Source organism: Ascaphus truei, chromosome 11, assembly GCF_040206685.1.
Source record: "Ascaphus truei isolate aAscTru1 chromosome 11, aAscTru1.hap1, whole genome shotgun sequence".
In the NCBI taxonomy this organism is placed as follows: domain Eukaryota; kingdom Metazoa; phylum Chordata; class Amphibia; order Anura; family Ascaphidae; genus Ascaphus; species Ascaphus truei.
The window spans coordinates 27,710,221-27,726,063 of NC_134493.1; the positions used below are offsets into that span (position 1 = coordinate 27,710,221).

Sequence of the window (15,843 nt, forward strand, 5' to 3'; positions counted from 1 at the left end):
ATAATTAGGTGATGGCCACTTCTTGGAGCCACGTAAAAAATACATTTCATGTCATTTTTTTTACAAGACCTAAAACAGCCACGGATTTTCACTATTTCATTTATGACGGGGAAGACGAGGAAAATTTGAAGTCGATAGGTAATAAACTTCAATTTAAAGGTTTAGTCCAACACAATGTGCCTAAAATTATTTAAGGTTAAAAATACAATCTGCAATAGGCAGTATGAAAAAATCCATATCTTCTCTAGAGCAGTGTTTTTCAGGGTTCCTACAGTAGGAACCATTTCGTTCCCCGGTTATCTCTAAAGTGTTCCCTGCAATTTTCTGGTCATTTGAAAATTCTATCAAATACAGAATAATTTACACTGCATCTGATCTCAGACATGCTATTAGAGAGGGTTGGGGTTCCTTACAATGCATCTGATCTCAGATGCGCTATTAGAGAGAGTTGGGGTTCCTTACAATGAATCTGATCACAGACGCGATGTTAGAGAGGGTTGGGGGTTCCTTACAATGCATCTGATCTCAGACACGATGTTAGAGAGGGTTGGGGGTTCCACAGAATTTCACTTAGGGTTCCTTAACCACACATAGGTTGGAAACCACAGCTGTAGAGGTTTAAAGGTAAGAAATATTATGAGCAGCAGCACAGTGACTGCAGACCCTGTGTGCCTGACACTATTGTAGTGTTATTGGGACTGGTCTGTTTGCTAATGCTAATCTGCAGTGCAGTTAATTGCAATTTAAATGAAATCCCACGTGCTCCCTGTGCTTGCCAGCATTGTAAAAGCCTGCTAGGCTCGCAGACTTAAAGGATAACACAGTGCCAAGAATGTTCCCGCAGTCACATGGAAAGGTTCTCTGTGACACGTAGACGTATGCAGACTCGCATAAACAGATACCGCCTGCGTTAAGCGCTGCGAAAACATCTTCTTACCGTTAAAAATAAACCTAACAGTTGATAATTAATTAGGGATGATATGTAGTGACCCGTTAAAAAAAAAAAAGTGGCGTCTATATTTAATTGTCTACTACAAATTGATATTTTAATGATAAATTGAGATAACACCGCGACTTCAGGACAATTTTAAATGAAGTTCCTTAAAATATTTCGTTTTTCTGTGCCTAAATAGGCAGGAAATGATGCGTTAAAGGTGTTTCTTTACTTTAGATTAACCTTGTAGCCGTGCTCTGCGCTGGGGCTGAGACGGCCAGTTACTTGGGGTGTTTATATGTGACTGAGCCTCACATGGACCAGAATAGATCACTATGTTGTTTGTCATTAAACCAGCGCTGGCCTCGGACGTACAAACTGCTCAGCAGCCGGTCCAGGCGGCCCACTTTAAATGGCACAGCGCACAAGTATTCTGTTTTGAAACCTGAGAAATTGTAACTCTTTAGCTGCTGGGTGTGGTTTGCAACACCCGAGCAAGCCTGTGCAGCGCTGCTGGGGTTACCTGTGCAGCGCTGCTGGGGTTACCTGTGCAGCGCTGCTGGGGTTACCTGTGCAGCGCTGCTGGGGTTACCTGTGCAGCGCTGCTGGGGTTAGCTGTGCAGCGCTGCTGGGGTTAGCTGTGCAGCGCTGCTGGGGTTAGCTGTGCAGCGCTGCTGGGGTTAGCTGTGCAGCGCTGCTGGGGTTAGCTGTGCAGCGCTGCTGGGGTTAGCTGTGCAGCACTGGTGGGGTCGGATGTGCAGCGCTGCTGGGGTTAGCTGTGCAGCACTGGTGGGGTCGGATGTGCAGCGCTGCTGGGGTTAGCTGTGCAGCACTGGTGGGGTCGGATGTGCAGCGCTGCTGGGGTTAGCTGTGCAGCGCTGCTGGGGTCGGATGTGCAGCGCTGCTGGGGTTAGATGTGCAGCACTGCTGGGTTTAGCTGTGCAGCGCTGCTGGGGTTAGCTGTGCAGCGCTGCTGGGGTTAGCTGTGCAGCGCTGCTGGGGTTAGCTGTGCAGCGCTGCTGGGGTTAGCTGTGCAGCGCTGCTGGGGTTAGCTGTGCAGCGCTGCTGGGGTCGGATGTGCAGCGCTGCTGGGGTCGGATGTGCAGCGCTGCTGGGGTCGGATGTGCAGCGCTGCTGGGGTCGGATGTGCAGCGCTACTGGGGTCGGATGTGCAGCGCTGCTGGGGTCGGATGTGCAGCGCTGCTGGGGTCGGATGTGCAGCGCTGCTGGGGTCGGATGTGCAGCGCTGCTGGGGTCGGCTGTGCAGCGCTGCTGGGGTTGGCTGTGCAGCGCTGCTGGGGTTGGATGTGCAGCGCTGCTGGGGTTGGATGTGCAGCGCTGCTGGGGTTGGATGTGCAGCGCTGCTGGGGTTGGCTGTGCAGCGCTGCTGCGGTTGGCTGTGCAGCGCTGCTGGGGTCGGATGTGCAGCGCTGCTGGGGTTGGATGTGCAGCGCTGCTGGGGTTAGCTGTGCAGCGCTGCTGGGGTTGGATGTGCAGCGCTGCTGGGGTTGGATGTGCAGCGCTGCTGGGGTTGGATGTGCAGCGCTGCTGGGGTCGGATGTGCAGCGCTGCTGGGGTTGGATGTGTAGCGCTGCTGGGGTTGGATGTGCAGCGCTGCTGGGGTTGGATGTGTAGCGCTGCTGGGGTCGGATGTGCAGCGCTGCTGGGGTTGGATGTGCAGCGCTGCTGGGGTTGGATGTGCAGCGCTGCTGGGGTTAGCTGTGCAGCGCTGCTGGGGTTGGATGTGCAGCGCTGCTGGGGTTGGATGTGCAGCGCTGCTGGGGTCGGATGTGCAGCGCTGCTGGGGTCGGATGTGCAGCGCTGCTGGGGTTGGATGTGCAGCGCTGCTGGGGTTGGATGTGCAGCTGATAACAAGCCTTCAAGTTTCATAAAACTCCTAAAAATGTTCCACGCCTGAACGTCTGCAATGAAAACCGCACAAAGTAAAAAATCACAAGAGTACATATCTCCACGTGACCGGTCTGTGTTTAATATTCTTCAGGTACAATGCTGTGTCCGGCCAATGGGTGCAAGATGACGTGCTGATTAAAATGGCTTTGCAAGTAAGTGTTTCCTCTTACTCCTTACGCAGAAGAGTTTCACGGTTGCTTTCTGATAATTAGCTTACACATTGTGGGCTGGAGCGTGGTCCATTCAGTCTACTTAAAGCAGCGGTTCCGAACTCCTGTTCTCGAGAACCCCCAACAGGCCAGGTATTAAGGATGTCCCTGCTTCAGCACAGGTGGGTCAATCATTTTGACTAAACCACCTGTGCTGAAGCAGGGATAGCCTTAAAACCTGACCTGTTAGGGGTTCTTGAGGACTGAAGTTGGGAGCCGCTGCCCTAAAGTAAGGGGCCATGTTTGGGCGACCCCCTGAAATGGAATACTTTGTACAGTTAAGCTGCGTCGTCTAAAAAAAACAAAAACTAACGCATGCGCAGGGATCTCCGGCGCGCAGAGGCAGCAGCACCCACCCAGGCAGTCAGTCAGCCACCCGGGCAGGCAGCCACCCGGGCAGGCAGGCAGCCACCCGGGCAGGCAGGCAGCCACCCGGGCAGGCAGGCAGCCACCCGGGCAGGCAGTCAGCCACCCGGGCAGGCAGTCAGCCACCCGGGCAGTCAGTCAGCCACCCGGGCAGTCAGTCAGCCACCCGGGCAGTCAGTCAGTCAGTCAGCCACCCAGGCAGTCAGTCAGCCACCCGGGCAGTCAGTCAGCCACCCAGGCAGGCAGTCAGTCAGTCAGTCAGCCACCCAGGCAGTCAGTCAGCCACCCAGGCAGTCAGTCAGCCACCCAGGCAGTCAGTCAGTCAGCCACCCAGTCAGTCAGGCAGTCAGTCAGTCAGCCACCCAGGCAGTCAGTCAGTCAGCCACCCAGGCAGTCAGTCAGCCACCCAGGCAGTCAGTCAGTCAGCCACCCAGGCAGTCAGTCAGTCAGCCACCCAGGCAGTCAGTCAGTCAGCCACCCAGGCAGTCAGTCAGTCAGCCACCCAGGCAGTCAGTCAGTCAGCCACCCAGGCAGTCAGTCAGTCAGCCACCCAGGCAGTCAGTCAGTCAGCCACCCAGGCAGTCAGTCAGTCAGCCACCCAGGCAGTCAGTCAGTCAGCCACCCAGGCAGTCAGTCAGCCACCCAGGCAGTCAGTCAGTCAGCCACCCAGGCAGTCAGTCAGCCACCCAGGCAGTCAGTCAGCCACCCAGGCAGTCAGTCAGTCACCCAGGCAGTCAGTCAGCCACCCAGGCAGTCAGTCAGCCACCCAGACAGTCAGTCACCCACCCTGGCAGTCAGTCAGTCAGCCACCCAAGCAGTCGCCCACCCCACCCAGTCAGTCGCCCACCCCACCCAGTCAGTCGCCCACCCCACCCAGTCAGTCGCCCACCCCACCCAGTCAGTCGCCCACCCCAGTCAGTCAGTCAGTCGCCCACCCCAGTCAGTCAGTCAGTCGCCCACCCCAGTCAGTCAGTCAGTCGCCCACCCCAGTCAGTCAGTCAGTCGCCCACCCCAGTCAGTCAGTCAGTCGCCCACCCCAGTCAGTCAGTCAGTCGCCCACCCCAGTCAGTCAGTCAGTCGCCCACCCCAGTCAGTCAGTCAGTCGCCCACCCCAGTCAGTCAGTCAGTCACCCCAGTCATGTTACACACTTGCACACTCAATTCTTATTAGGAATTTATTCCATTTTTTTCAAAGTGGGGGCAGGTAAGGGGTGGGGCTAGGGGGCGAGTAGATTTTCGGGTGATTTTGTCAAGCACCGACCATTAGGGATTTTTTTTAATGGAATGAAATTACCTACGTGTGTGTGTGTGTGTGTGTGTGTGTGTGTGTATATCTCTATCTTGAGTGTTTCTATACATGTACACATTTGAGTTATGCTTAAGTGTTTTAAATCTGTTTTTCTACTAGGCATTTGGTCGTGGCGCTATGAGGGAATGCTACAGAACGTAAGCAATGTAATAAACTGACTTCTGAATCTGTAAAGCTGCAATCCCCACACAGATAAAACATTTTTACAGCAGTGGCACTGGGGATCAGAACAGTTTTTTATTTTCCTGAGATACTTACTGGTTTAGTTCCTGGGTATTTAAATGGCCATCCAGTAGGAAACTGCAAATGATGATGTTGCGGCTTTGCATTGGCCCGGAGACCCGTGAGAGAGTTGGTGGCCATATTGAATTCCTGAAAGGGGAGCCAAAAGCTGGCCATAGGGTTGGCAGGTGTCTGGTATTGAACCGGACTGTCCTGTATTTAGACACTGTGTCTAATAAACCATTTGAGGTAATACTGAAAATGTATGTGTCCAGTATTACCTCTCAGGGCGTGTATGTGTATACCGGTATTACCTCTCTGGACGTGTATGTGTATACCGGTATTACCTCTCTGGGCGTGTATGTGTCCGGTATTACCTCTCTGGGCGTGTATGTGTCCGGTATTACCTCTCTGGGCGTGTATGTGTCCGGTTTTACCTCTCTGGACGTGTATGTGTCCGGTATTACCTCTCTGGGCGTGTATGTGTCCGGTATTACCTCTCTGGACGTGTATGTGTCCAGTATTACCTCTCTGGGCGTGTATGTGTCCAGTATTACCTCTCTGGGCGTGTATGTGTCCAGTATTACCTCTCTGGGCGTGTATGTGTCCGGTATTACCTCTCTGGGCGTGTATGTGTCCGGTATTACCTCTCTGGGCGTGTATGTGTCCGGTATTACCTCTCTGGACATGTATGTGTCCGGTATTACTTCTCTGGGCGTGTATGTGTCCGGTATTACCTCTCTGGACGTGTATGTGTCCGGTATTACCTCTCTGGGCGTGTATGTGTCCGGTATTACCTCTCTGGACGTGTATGTGTCCGGTATTACCTCTCTGGACGTGTATGTGTCCGGTATTACCTCTCTGGGCGTGTATGTGTCCGGTATTACCTCTCTGGGCGTGTATGTGTCCGGTATTACCTCTCTGGACGTGTATGTGTCCGGTATTACCTCTCTGGGCATGTATGTGTATACCGGTATTACCTCTCTGGGCGTGTATGTGTCCGGTATTACCTCTCTGGGCGTGTATGTGTATACCGGTATTACCTCTCTGGGCGTGTATGTGTCCGGTATTACCTCTCTGGACGTGTATGTGTCCGGTATTACCTCTCTGGACGTGTATGTGTCCGGTATTACCTCTCTGGGCGTGTATGTGTCCAGTATTACCTCTCTGGGCGTGTATGTGTCCGGTATTACCATTCTGGACGTGTATGTGTCCGGTATTACCTCTCTGGGCGTGTATGTGTCCGGTATTACCTCTCTGGGCGTGTATGTGTATACCGGTATTACCTCTCTGGGTGTGTGTGTGTGTATACCGGTATTACCTCTCTGGGCGTGTATGTGGATACTGGTATTACCTCTCTGGGCGTGTATGTGTATACCGGTATTACCTCTCTGGGCGTGTATGTGTCCGGTATTACCTCTCTGGGCGTGTATGTGTCCGGTATTACCTCTCCGGGCGTGTATGTGTATACCGGTATTACCTCTCTGGGTGTGTGTGTGTGTATACCGGTATTACCTCTCTGGGCGTGTATGTGTATACCGGTATTACCTCTCTGGGCGTGTATGTGTCCGGTATTACCTCTCTGGGCGTGTATGTGTCCGGTATTACCTCTCTGGGCGTGTATGTGTCCGGTATTACCTCTCTGGGCGTGTATGTGTCCGGTATTACCTCTCAGGGCGTGTGTATGTGTATACCGGTATAACCTCTTTGGGCGTGTATGTGTCCAGTATTACCTCTCTGGGCGTGTATGTGTCCAGTAATATCTCTCTGGGTGTGTACGTGTCCAGTATTACCTCTCAGGGCGTGTACGTGTCCAGTAATACCTCTCTGGGCGTGTAAGTGTCCAGTATTACCTCTCTGGGCGTGTATGTGTCCGGTATTACCTCTCTGGGCGTGTATGTGTCCAGTATTACCTCTCTGGGCGTGTATGTGTCCGGTATTACCTCTCTGGGCGTGTAAGTGTCCAGTATTACCTCTCTGGGCGTGTATGTGTCCGGTATTACCTCTCTGGGCGTGTATGTGTCCAGTATTACCTCTCTGGGCGTGTATGTGTCCGGTATTACCTCTCTGGGCGTTTGTGTGTCCGGTATTACCTCTCAGGGCGTGTATGTGTATACCGGTATTACCTCTCTGGGCGTGTGTGTGTCCGGTATTACCTCTCAGGGCGTGTGACCTGACCAACTTGGGGGGCCGTGGGATTTCATTGAGTGGGGAGAGAGCAGGGCTGCTGCTAGGAGGCTGGGCATCCTGGGTAGGTGTATGGAGCCTGGGGGTGGGGCCAAGGAGAGGAGGAAGCAGCATGGAGCAGTGAGAAGTGTGCGTGCGTGCGTGCGTGCGTGCGTGTGTCTCGAGCACGTCGTACCTTTCACCAGTATGTGCAGTATTTTTGGAGAAGCCACCTGACAACCCTAGTAACTACACTAGTAAGTGTGTCGGGAACTGGGAGCTCGCCAGAACTACACATATTGCGCTTCAGTCATTGAGGATTCCCCAGTTCCCACAATGTAAAAAAAAAATAATTATATATATATCCATATATATATATCCCTAACTAAATAAATCTAGCACTGGGGATTGTTTCTTTAACTTTGCTACAACGTGTTCGTTCCTTATTAATCAGCATTCTTTATTGCTATCTGTTGAAGTCCTTGTACTCCTGTGAATATGAATAGTACACTCGTGCATTAGTGATGCAGGCTAGCACATGCTGAACCTCATTTACTGGCCGTAATGGGATCTACTTTGTTGCTCTTCATTATTTAGGGTGTGCTAAACGCTGGTAAAAAGTCGCTGCTGTGCTAAGTGAAGCGTAATTGCATCCAGAGAGCGCTCAGGAGAGAGAAGGGATTTCCCAGTAGGGTGCACATGTGTGGGGTCAGCGGGCTATTTTCACCACTGCTGTAATGTTATCTTCGTGGCGCTCTGGGAATGCGCATCAGAAGAGCAGAGGCCACTTTCCCCTAATATAACACTTCTAAGTTAACCTATAGAGTTGTGTCTGTGTGTGTCTGTGTGTGTCTGTGTGTGTCTGTCTGTGTCTGTCTGTGTCTGTCTGTGTCTGTCTGTGTCTGTCTGTGTCTGTGTGTGTCTGTGTGTGTCTGTGTGTGTCTGTGTGTGTCTGTGTGTGTCTGTCTGTTTCTGTGTGTGTCTGTCTGTTTCTGTGTGTGTCTGTGTCTGTGTCTGTGTGTGTGTCTTTGTTGCCTGACAGCAATAAGTGATTACAGTTTTTGTTAACTGAATTAATTAGTTGCATTCAAGTAATACATACATCTTGTCAGGCGATGAGTACATCTTTGCCCGCCCGTTAGGCTGGATTCCTCTACTTTTTGCACTAAAGATTGAAGACTTGCATATAATGTGTTATTTACCCAGGCAGGTTCCTTTTGTCAATTGAAATAAAATGAAAACTGCGCTCATAAATGGATAAAATAATAGTGATGTGATTCAAAATACTGTGAATACAACCTTGTAAGATGAGGTTTGATGCAGCTGTTCAAACGGAGAGCTCAGCACTCCAGGCTAATACAGAAAAAAAGGGAAAAGAGAACAGCGCAAAGAAAAACCTCATAGTGTAGTATATTAAGAAATTCAATTTATATTTAAAAGGGTGAGTATTGCACGTACATCTAGTAAAAAATCACACAGCATGACATGTTTGGGACATGTTACCCATCTGTAGACAGCCGTTTGTCAGTGGCAGAGGTTCGCATGGATCAGCTCGCCGTTGGAGGTCACAAAGCAGTGGCAGGGACTCGCCTGGATCAGCTCGCTGATGGAGATCACTCCTAGAGTCTGGCGATATCACCGTGGTCTCCTACGAAACGTGTAGGAGTGGGCGCATTCCCTACTTATGCTCTATATACCCATTGTGGTACTTTTTATCACACTTTGTGATCTACACGCTTGTTTCTTTCCATCACCATGTGAGTTGATTGGATTTTACTTGTTTTTATAAATATTCTATGTACAGTCTGCACTATGTCCGGTTCATTTTATTTCTAAGGGGACGCAAGTGTACCAGAGCGCTACAGTATACCTGATTAGCAGTGCGGTTCCTATCCTACTAATTGGCCTCATCCCATGGGTTAAAGATACCTTTATATGCCTGCGTACTTCTCACGTTTGTGAGTATTCTGAGCACCTAACCACAGCCATTTATCACACAAAGTTCACACAATACTGCACCATAAGTTTGTTGTCTTTCTTTATTTTCCACATGATTTGCGCTTCTTGATGATTTTCACCCTTCACTTTTTATCACACTGCCTGCCTGGGACCTGCTGTCCTTCTGTGACTTTCTCGCCGGTTAGCGCCATTTAGCGCGACGAAGTAAAGACACTAAGACACTACCGGACGCCATCTGATGACGTCAGACGCCATTGCGCACGTGTCAGGAAGTGAAGGAGCTCAACGGAGACCACGGTGATATCGCCAGACTCTAGGAGTGATCTCCATCAGCGAGCTGATCCATGCGAACCTCTGCCACTGATGAACGGCTGTCTACAGATGGGTAACATGTCCCAAACATGTCATGCTGTGTGATTTTTTACTAGATGTACGTGCAATACTCACCCTTTTAAATATAAATTGAATTTCTTAATATACTACACTATGAGGTTTTTCTTTGCGCTGTTCTCTTTTCCTTTTTTTCCTTTTGTCAATGAATGACTATGTTTTCTTACAGCGTTACAACCCGGAGAGGCACTAACACGTTGCAATACGAGTGTCTGAGAGGGAAGTCTAGGATATCCCCCCCCCCCCTCCCCGATAACGCCAGGCTGCATCACTATTCTTATTTAAAGCGCCAATATATTGCGCAGCGCGGTACGATGGGGGAATGACATGCAGAATAAGAACAAATGAACACAGACCGATACCATAGGTACTGAGTGCCCTGCTCGTGAGAGCTTACAATCTATAGGGCAGTCCTGCACAACATGCGGCCCGCTCGGCATCACTGTGCGGCGATGTCTGTCTTGTCCCCTGAAAATTCTACTGTTTCCCCTGCAGGTCCTGAAAAAATGTCTGCGCAGCGTCAAATGAAGCCACATTGCCATGGCAACGGGACGCTAATTGACGTCACGCGGCGCCGTGTTGCGTGATGTCACGGCGTCCCCTTGCCAGTGACGCCGGGCGGCCATTTTTTTCAGGACCTGCAGGGGAAACGGTAGAATTTTTACACCCTAATGACGTACCCATCTTGCCGAGACCCTAATGCCGTACCTATAATGCCTGGGCCCTAATGAGATACCCAGCATGCTGGGGCCCTAATGCCGTACCTATCATGCCAGGGCCCTAATGATGGTAACCAGCATGACGGGGCCCTAATGACATACCCAGCATGCCGGGCCCCAATGCCATACCTATAATGCAGAGGCCCTAATGCCGTACTTGGAACTCCAGGGCCTTACCTAGCATGCAGGGGCCCTAATGACGTACCTATCCTTACCTATCCTGCCTCGACTGTATTGGACGTTTCGAAGCAAAGACACCATAATAAAACTAAGTATAATGTTTTTGGTTTAATTCTTTCACTGCCTTTGCACATCCCGTCTCGCCGTAATATACCAAATCACGAAAATAAACACTGGGATATAATTTTTCTTATAGTGCTGACCGTGTACATGAAATGCATGCAGGCTCAATGTGTCTCACAGAGCTTACACTCTAATGATGGTAGTGCTGAGGCACAGGACGATAGAGTGACTTCCCCAAGGAGCTGATACCAGAGTTTGAACGAGACTCTTCTTCTTCGGCCTGTTGCTTTACTCACTGAGCCGCTCCTTCAGCCCTTAGTTCTTCATATAACTGAAAGACAGCGTAATTGTCATTGTTCGTTTGAGGTGACAGATTCCACAGACACAGGGACCTAGTGACAGACGGCATTGCAGGCGCCTGTAAAACTTTTGGGGTGAACGCTTCCCATCACCAAGACGTTTTGTCACAAATACTGCTGAATCCAATGACCTGTAAGATCCCAAATTCAATTTGTTTAAGCTATGTACTATTAATGCTAGTGACGTTAATAACGGGCAATAGTTTAGAAACATTCATAGAAAATGTTTTGTCTTTGCAGGAAAAAGCTCTCGAATTTTTCCCACAAGCAGCAGTGGAAAAGTGCTTACAATTATGTAGCTAAAAGATATATAGAGACCGTAGACAGAGATGTGTACTTTGAGGATGTCCGGCTTCAAATGGAGGCAAAGCTGTGGGGAGAAGAGTATAACAGGCACAAACCACCAAAACAGGTAACATTGTTTTATTGTCCTGTAAAGTCACTTGTGAGGACAATCACAGGGCTCAAACAGGTCTTCCAAACCTGCCTTACCCCATAATCACAACGCATACGGTGAAGCCAGGGATTCTGGGTAATGACATGCAATGAGTACTCATGCTGCATCACTATGGGTTACATGCAAATGAGTCCGGTGCACTTTCTTATCCACTTTTACTTGGATCTCTTCAAGCTTTTGATTGTATAACAGCGCTTGTAAAGCAATATCTGGGTCACAAACTGCATGGCCACCAAACCCGCTCGCAGGCAGCTGTTTCAACCATTTGGGTTTCATCGGTGAGGGCAGTTGCTGCTGTTGCATTGGGAAACAAGGTACACAAACAAGTCATAGTGAGTGAGTGAGTGAGTGAGTGACAGAAACGTTCCACCGTGCACAGCACAGTAATGATGAAGAATTATTCATGAACAGTCTAATATTATAATGCAACTTGGTCCTAGGAATGCAATATACGACACACGGTATGGAATTCTGAAATATATAACATATCATGGCACCTCCAAATATTATTGTCTGGGAAGCGGTTCCCTTATTTTTGATGGCTGTCCCTATAGTTATATTACATCTGTGTTTCTATTAAACTTACATAGTCTTTATTCTTATAATGTTGCATACATGGTTGACATTATATCAAAATAGTAATATCTGTGTAAACAGAGAACCTGCCAGATGAATTGGTTTACATATGATTTTGAAGACATGGGAGAAAGTCAGGAATTAAACTCACGACCCGGCGAATAGAAGTTGGGCGCTGTTCAGCGTGATGGTCATTTATTATACTGTAGCTGCAGAGCTCGTGCAAAAAAAAAAAAAAATAACAGCACATAATTTGTCAAAGAAAAGGAATCTCATTGAAAACAGATTTATTTATTTTTCCTTACAAAATTAATTTGCCCCCATTTTCCTGTTGGTGCACTTTGATCCGTAGCCCCAACACTTTTTCCTTTGCAATAAACATTTGCTCCCTTTAGTTATTAATATTGGCATAATTACAGTAGAGTCCGGGTTATCCAACCTTCAGTTATCCGACCTTCTGTTTTATCCGTCACCCCCCCTTCCGACTACTCGCTTACCTGTGGCAGAAGAAAAGGAGAACTGCAGACCACAGAAGTTGAACCGGAGGAAGACCGCTGGCGGTCGGAGAAGAGGCCCATGTCACCGGAGGAATGGAGTTAAGACAGCAGGTGGCAACAGGCAGAAGAAGACCATGAGACCCTGTGTGCAGAGCAGCATAGGAGAACAACCGGGGCGGAACACGTTGTAACACCAGAAGTTGACCGGTGGCTGACTTTCGGTGTTACAGCGCACTCCTACCCGGTCGTTCTCCTATGCCGCTCTGCTCCTACTCCGCAAACAGGGTCTGATGGTCTTCTCCTGCCTGCTGCCGCCCGCTGTCTTAGAGTTTATAGTGGGGTCTACGGCGAAGCGACCGTGTAACGACAGCCGTCCTACAGCGATTTCCTGCACTCTGGTGCAGGAGACCAGAGATCGTGACCAGGGGCGTGGCCGTGAGCGGTTAGCCCTCATTGGCTGGAAATATCAAAATCTTCTGGCTTCTATCGCGATGGCTGACATCACGCCGTCACGGTCGCGCCCATTATGGGCACCCGCGACGGACAACATGTACTTGCTACGGCGCTGCGCAATGTCGCAGTCGCCGTAGCAAGTACTATAAACTCGGCCTTAACTCCATTCCTCCACTGATATGGTCCTTTTCTCCGACCGCCAGCTGTCTTCCTTCGGTGCCGCTCCTGTGGTCTGCAGTCCTCCTCTTCTTCTTCTGCCGGTAGGCGAGAAGAGGGGGAGGGATAATACTTTCCGTATTATCCGTCATTTCCAGGTAATCCGCCACGGTATCTGTCCCGTTTGGGTCGGATAACCGAGACTCTACTGTATTATATTTCCAAGTTTTTACTTGTGCAGGTTATTAGTCTAGATGTTCCCGTTTTGGAGATAATGTTTTTATTTGTTGGGAAGGGGGGGGGGGAAAGACTACAGACGATGTCCTTGTGTGAGAACCAAGGGCACACATTTAAGTCGTAACTACTTACAAAAGTAGGGGATGTTTAGCCATAATTAATTGTTTTTATTTTGATGGCACCAGCATAAACTGCAACGCAGTACAATGTGGGAGGAAGGACAGTCACGGGAGACCAGGCAGTTTACACCTTAACCGGAATCATTCACTGAGCAAAATAAGGTAGTGAAATAAATTGTAGTTTATTCGCACAAAATCGCGTACACACAAGAATACACAAAATACAGACAAAAAGACACACTTACAGGGGGTCTGGGGTAGAAAACTAGACTTTCCTAGGTGCAGGGAACTCTACGAGTTTTCCCCTTACTGGGACTTAGCCCGGAATCTCCTGGTTCCCAAATCGTCGTGAAGTGCCACCACTCCCTTCTCTTCTGAGAACTTGGACTTTTCTTGACCGCGACCTGCCTCCGATCCTCTGGAACCGAAATCGGCATGAAATCCCAGCCGCGTCCGCTACGTTCGATTTTGAGAACGTGGCCACTAAAATCGGGACTTGGAATCTGGCCGGCAGGCTTTCCTGGCTTGAAATCGAAGCCGGTTGCTCTGCTATTCACGCAGAAGCAACTTTGAAAAGCCAACCCGCGCTCTTACTACTGGGAATCTCCAATCTCATTGGCTCAGACATTTCTTATAGTATTCTGAGTTTCATTCATGAATCTCAGCAGCCAATAATTGTGTGGGAACTTTCTCAGCAGCCAATCTGAGCCAAGCCGGTATAGAAAGCCGGGTCAGCGGGAAATATGACATTTCCAAGAGACAGCGCAAGTTTGCCATCTCAGTCCCTGGCTATATCAATGCCACCCGCTGGGTCAGGCTCCACTAGGTCTTGCAGAACAAATGGCAGCCCGGACGTCTGCCATTGTTCCCCGGACCTGGGTACTTGAGCCCTTCCTTGCCTCCCAAATGGCTTTCACACCTCTGGCATCCTCTGGTTACTTTGAACTCCGATGTCCAGCAGACTTGCTGGCGCCTGTGGGTTAGCCCTGACAGTCTGTCTGAACATTGGTTCCGAAAGTCCCAGCTCATTACAGTAAATTACAGTATTAATAAAATATACTTTAATACATCCCTTAGCCCTGAGTATGGGGAATAGAATAGAAAGCTGTACTTCTATTTCTATCAGCTTTTATTCCCCAACCACTATATATATTGGACTTAGCCTGGGCTCTGAGAGGCCTCTCACAACCTTATCTACGGTTGGAGCACCCACGAACCCAATACAGGTTCTGGGCTACCTGGGCATTAACTGGGGTACCCCCCTCAACCTAGGGATCCCCTCAGTTCCAGGGACACTTTTCATCCCTGTGCCCCATTTACCTTTCTGGGCTATGCTGAGGCAGGGAACCCTAGCCGTGAGTCGCACAAGCGTTTCCAAGGAGAGATATTGCCGGGACAATGTGTCTACATGTATCCGAGAATCAGGCATGATTCCCGGGTACATATTATGGGGTAACGACAACTCCGGATCCCGACTACCTAGGCATATTCTGACAATTCCTCCGCAAAACCCCCCTTGAAACTCATGCCCTGGCAATCCCTGCTCGCTGGCACGGCTGGAAACTCCATACCCTAGCAATCCCTGCTCGCTGGCACGCCCGGAAACTCATACCCTAGCAATCCCTGCTCGCTGGCACGCCCGGAAACTCATACCCTAGCAATCCCTGCTCGCTGGCACGCCCGGAAACTCATACCCTAGCAATCCCTGCTCGCTGGCACGCCCGGAAACTCATACCCTAGCAATCCCTGCTCGCTGGCACGCCCGGAAACTCATACCCTAGCAATCCCTGCTCGCTGGCACGCCCGGAAACTCATACCCTAGCAATCCCTGCTCGCTGGCACGCCCGGAAACTCATACCCTAGCAATCCCTGCTCGCTGGCATGCCCGGCAAGATAAAAACACAGACAATATTTTTATTATATGTTATGCATTTGAATCACACAGTGTTACTGGGCTCGAGCTAACTCTTGAACCCTTATACTCGGATCAGGGGTAACCAAAAACGGGCTTAACCTTTATTTGAGAGCCTGGTTACCCCATACCGTCACAAGGATAATAACATCATATAGCAAAAATAGTACATACAAGTTAAGACAAACTGAGAATAAAGGAAAGGATGTCCCCAAGGTACTTACAGTCTAAAACAGGGGTGCGCAAACGGGGGGGGGGGGTGCACAGCGGTTTCAGAGGCCCCGTGCGAGGCCTCTCCAACTTCAATTACCGTGACTCAGTCGGCTTGGGGGACGCGTCAAATGACGCCGCTGGGTCACGCGACATCACATGACCCCGCTGCATCATTTGACGCTTCAGGCGCGAGCGGTGGGGGAGAGCAGGCAGGGGAGCGCAGGGCAAAAAGTTTGCGCACCCCTGGTCTAAATCATCTGACATGAATAGTCATAAACCGGGAGTGTAACAAAATGACACTCAGCTGGGGTGTTCCTGCTCTAATTTGCACCCTCTCCCCGTCTCTCCGGCTGCACAGCTACGATATTGTGTAGTACAGGCAGAGTCCTCAGTTATCCGACACAATGCGTTACTCAAAATGGCGTTGGATAGCGAA

At 49.8% G+C, this 15,843-nt stretch overlaps 1 protein-coding gene across 2 annotated transcripts in view; it reads left to right on the forward strand.

Annotated features, from left to right (window-relative positions):
- Nucleotides 1-15,843, forward strand: part of EEF2K (eukaryotic elongation factor 2 kinase) — a 103,312-nt gene that overhangs the window by 63,926 nt on the left and 23,543 nt on the right. For both annotated transcript variants that reach the window (XM_075565407.1, XM_075565408.1), the window contains exons 4-6: nt 2,937-2,997; nt 4,829-4,866; nt 11,028-11,199. In XM_075565407.1, coding sequence (XP_075421522.1) covers nt 2,937-2,997; nt 4,829-4,866; nt 11,028-11,199 — 271 coding nt within the window. The remainder of the gene's footprint in view (nt 1-2,936; nt 2,998-4,828; nt 4,867-11,027; nt 11,200-15,843) is intronic.